The sequence below is a fragment of the Monoraphidium neglectum genome (genome assembly GCF_000611645.1).
Source record: "Monoraphidium neglectum strain SAG 48.87 unplaced genomic scaffold scaffold01627, whole genome shotgun sequence".
NCBI lineage: Eukaryota > Viridiplantae > Chlorophyta > Chlorophyceae > Sphaeropleales > Selenastraceae > Monoraphidium > Monoraphidium neglectum.
Window position 1 is genome coordinate 10,505 of NW_014012001.1, and position 3,320 is coordinate 13,824.

Here is a 3,320-nt window from a genome sequence, read left to right on the forward strand (position 1 = left end):
ACAGGCCTGCCCCAGAAGTACATGCTGATGCGCATGTCGGCCATCAAGAACCCGCCATCACTGGCTGAGGTCGCCGCAGAGCTCAACACCGCGGCAATGATGCTGGACTCCCAAAACCCAAGGGAGAGCCGCAGCGGAAGCTCCTCCGCCCTCTTCGGCGGCGCAAGCGGCAGCGGCCTGCACCGGGCCTCCAACAGCGGCATCACGCGCCTCTCCAGCAGCAGCAGCAGCGGCATCGGCCGCAACGAGCCCCTCTTCACCGGCAGGTGCAACTTCTCACTCTGCGGCAAGAAGGGCCACAAAGAGTCAGACTGCCGCCTCAAGAGGAAGATGCTGGCAGAGGGCAAGATCGATTCCTTCGGCAATCTGCGCCCTCCCGCCAACAACAACGGCGGCTTCAACCGTGGCGGCGCCCGCCCCGGCCGCGGTCCCGGCGGCCCCGGCGGCAACCGCCGCCCTGGCGGCAACAACAGCAGGAGCGGCCCCTACAGCTCAATGGGGGCCCTCATTGCTCACTCAATCTATGAGAAGCACTTCGGCATGTCAGACAGCGACGACTCCATGCCCGGGCTGGCCTCAGACTCGGACAGCGAAGACCCCGACGACTCCGACGACTGGGTCTACTCGGACGCTGGACCGCCGGCGCCGCAGCTCTCCAAGCTGGCCTGCGCCCTGGCGGCGGCCGAGCCCCGCAGCGAGCCCATCAAGGACCTGATGGTGATGGACACGGGCGCGAGTTCGTTTCATGTGTTCAACGACTACAGCGTCATGCACAACCTTCGGCCGGCCCCCAAGAGCCTGGTGCTCAAGTTTGGCGGCGGCGAGGGCACACCCGAGATCATGGGTGATGTCACCATCCTCACAGACCAGGGCTTCACGGTCACCCTGACCGACGTGGCCTACTGGCCGCACTGCCCTACCAACCTGGTCTCCTACACGCGCACCTACAAGGCCGGCTACACCAACCAGACCTCAGCGACGCTGGGCGGCCCCTGGGACTTCTTCAAAGGCGACACCGCCGTGTTCTCCTGCCAGCACCACCCCTCAGACCTGTGGGTGCTGGGTGCGAGGCCCCTGCGGCGCGACAACGAATACGACGTCCAGCTGGCCGCCGACGCCGGTGCCGACGTCGGCGCCCTGGTGGCTGGTGCTGGGCGCGCCTTAAAGGTGACTGCGGATATGGTGCACCGCTGCTTTGCGCATATGGGCAGCAACGTGGCCCTTGCAAGGGCCATCGACGGCGGCATGCTGGACGGCGTTCCGATCAGTAGCGCCGACCTGAAAGCAGCGGCGGCAGAGTCCAGGTGCATCAGCTGCATTGAAGGCAAGCACACTCGCCTGCCCTTCAAGTCGTCAGAGACTGAGGCTGCAAGGCCGGCCCAGATCATTCATTCTGACATTCAAGGGCCAATGCCAGAATCCAAAGATGGCTATGTCTACTGGATCTCCTACCTGGACGACTACTCCAACATGGCCACTGTGCGCCTGCTCAAGAAGAAGGCTGAGGCCGGCGGCATCACCAAGGACGCCATTCCCCTGCTGGAGCGTGTGGGCGGCGGCGCCGTTGAGTTCCTGCAGACGGACAACGGCGGTGAATACTTCTCTGGGGAGCTGGACTCATGGCTCAAAGAGAGGGGCATCATTCACCACTCCTCTATGGCCTACACCCCCCAGCAGAACGGCAAGGCCGAGCGGCTCAACCGCCCACTGATGGACTCAGTGCGCGCCATGCTGGCCGACTCTGACCTGCCAGATAAGGAGCAGTACTGGGACGAGGCGCTCAGCTGCGCCGTGCGGGCCTACAACTGCCTCCCCTAGCAGGACGCCACAGTCACTCCATGGGAGCTCTTCACAGGCGACAAGCCCAACGTCTCCTACCTTAGGCCGTTTGGAGCTGCGTGCTACGTGCACGTGCCCAAGGAGACCCGCGGCGCCGGCAGCAAGGCGCTGCCCAGGGCGCGCGCCGGCACCTTCATCGGCTACCCTCACGGCGGCAAGGGCTACCGCGTTCTGCTCCGTGATGAGGACTACAAGATTCTGGAAAGCCGGGACGTGACGTTCCTGCCCGGCTACTCCACGTTTACCGGCTCGGACAAGCTGGCGCCCGCCAAACCGGCCGCCAGCGCCAAGCCTGCGGACTCCTCCTCTGACTCTGGCGACGACTCCGACGCCGAGCGGGGGGGGAAGCATCGCCCCTATTAATCAAGGGCCAGCCAGGCAAGCTCCCCGGCTTCATGCCGCTCTCGCCCCCTTTTCCTGAGGAGCCTGGGGCGCCGCCACCGGCGCCCGGGCGGGGCCTTCTGCGGCAGCGGCCGCCGTTCTCGCCGGTTCGCGCTATCGGCGGCGTCGGGCTGCCCTCTCCTGGGCCGCCGCCGCCGGCGCCTTCAAGGGCTGGCCGCCAGCGCCGGGCCCCTGGATGGATGCGCGACTACGAGCCCGGCATGCGCGCGGAGGCAACCGCGCTGTTTGTGGCTGGCGACAGGGACGACGACAGCACCCTCGGCGCCTTCATCACTGCGGCCGCGCTCACAGGCACGGCCACAGACCCCACAGTCGAGGAGGCGCTGCAATCAGCAGAGTCACAGCAGTGGCTGACGGCAATCGACGACGAGTACCGCAGCCTGCTCAAGAACTGCACCTGGGAGGTCGAGGAGCTCCCTCCAGGTGTCAAGCCCATTCCAGTCAAGTGGGTACTCAAGGCCAAGCGCGACGCCGACGGCAACATCGAGCGCTTCAAGGCAAGGCTGGTGGCTAAGGGCTTCCACCAGCGCGAGGGCATCGACTACGAGGAGACCTTTGCGCCAACCAGCCGCTACACCACCCTGCGCGTGCTGCTGGCGACGGCAGCGGAGCTGGACCTGGAGCTGGGACAACTGGACATCAAGACCGCGTTTCTCTACGGGAAGATCGACAAGGACATTTGGATCGAGCAGCCTCCGGGCTACGAGTTCGGTGGAGCTACATTCGGCTGCCACCTGCTTCGGTCCATCTACGGGCTCAAACAGTCCCCGCGAACCTGGAACACAACTCTGGGTGAGCGCCTGACTGAGATGGGCTACACTGCTTCCATGGCAGACCCGGCACTCTGGTGGCGCATTGAGACGGGTGACACCCTCTCCTTCATACTGGTCTACGTGGACGACCTGTTGCTGGCTGCGCGCACCAAGGCCATCATCAAGAGCATCATTGAGGGTCTCATGACTGCCTTTGAGGCCAGAGACATGGGTGAGCCCAAGTTCTTTCTCGGCATGACAATTGACCGGGACAGGGCCAGAGGCGGCACATTACCGACCTGCTGGAGCAGTACGGCATGGAGGAGG

General features: G+C 64.9%; 2 protein-coding genes across 2 annotated transcripts; both read left to right on the plus strand.

The window, feature by feature from the left end:
* Positions 1-99: 99 nt before the first annotated feature.
* MNEG_8520 (Retrovirus-related Pol polyprotein from transposon TNT 1-94) lies at positions 100-2,202 on the plus strand (the record flags this gene model as incomplete). The annotated part of the gene is made up of 2 exons (XM_014043009.1): positions 100-1,719; positions 1,822-2,202. 2 exons carry the CDS (start codon positions 100-102, stop codon positions 2,200-2,202), a joined length of 2,001 nt encoding a protein of 666 aa, XP_013898463.1.
* Positions 2,203-2,441: 239 nt separating this feature from the next.
* MNEG_8521 (Retrovirus-related Pol polyprotein from transposon TNT 1-94) lies at positions 2,442-3,100 on the plus strand (the record flags this gene model as incomplete). Its single annotated transcript, XM_014043010.1, has 2 exons — positions 2,442-3,004; positions 3,076-3,100. 2 exons carry the CDS (start codon positions 2,442-2,444, stop codon positions 3,098-3,100), a joined length of 588 nt encoding a protein of 195 aa, XP_013898464.1.
* Positions 3,101-3,320: the final 220 nt, after the last annotated feature.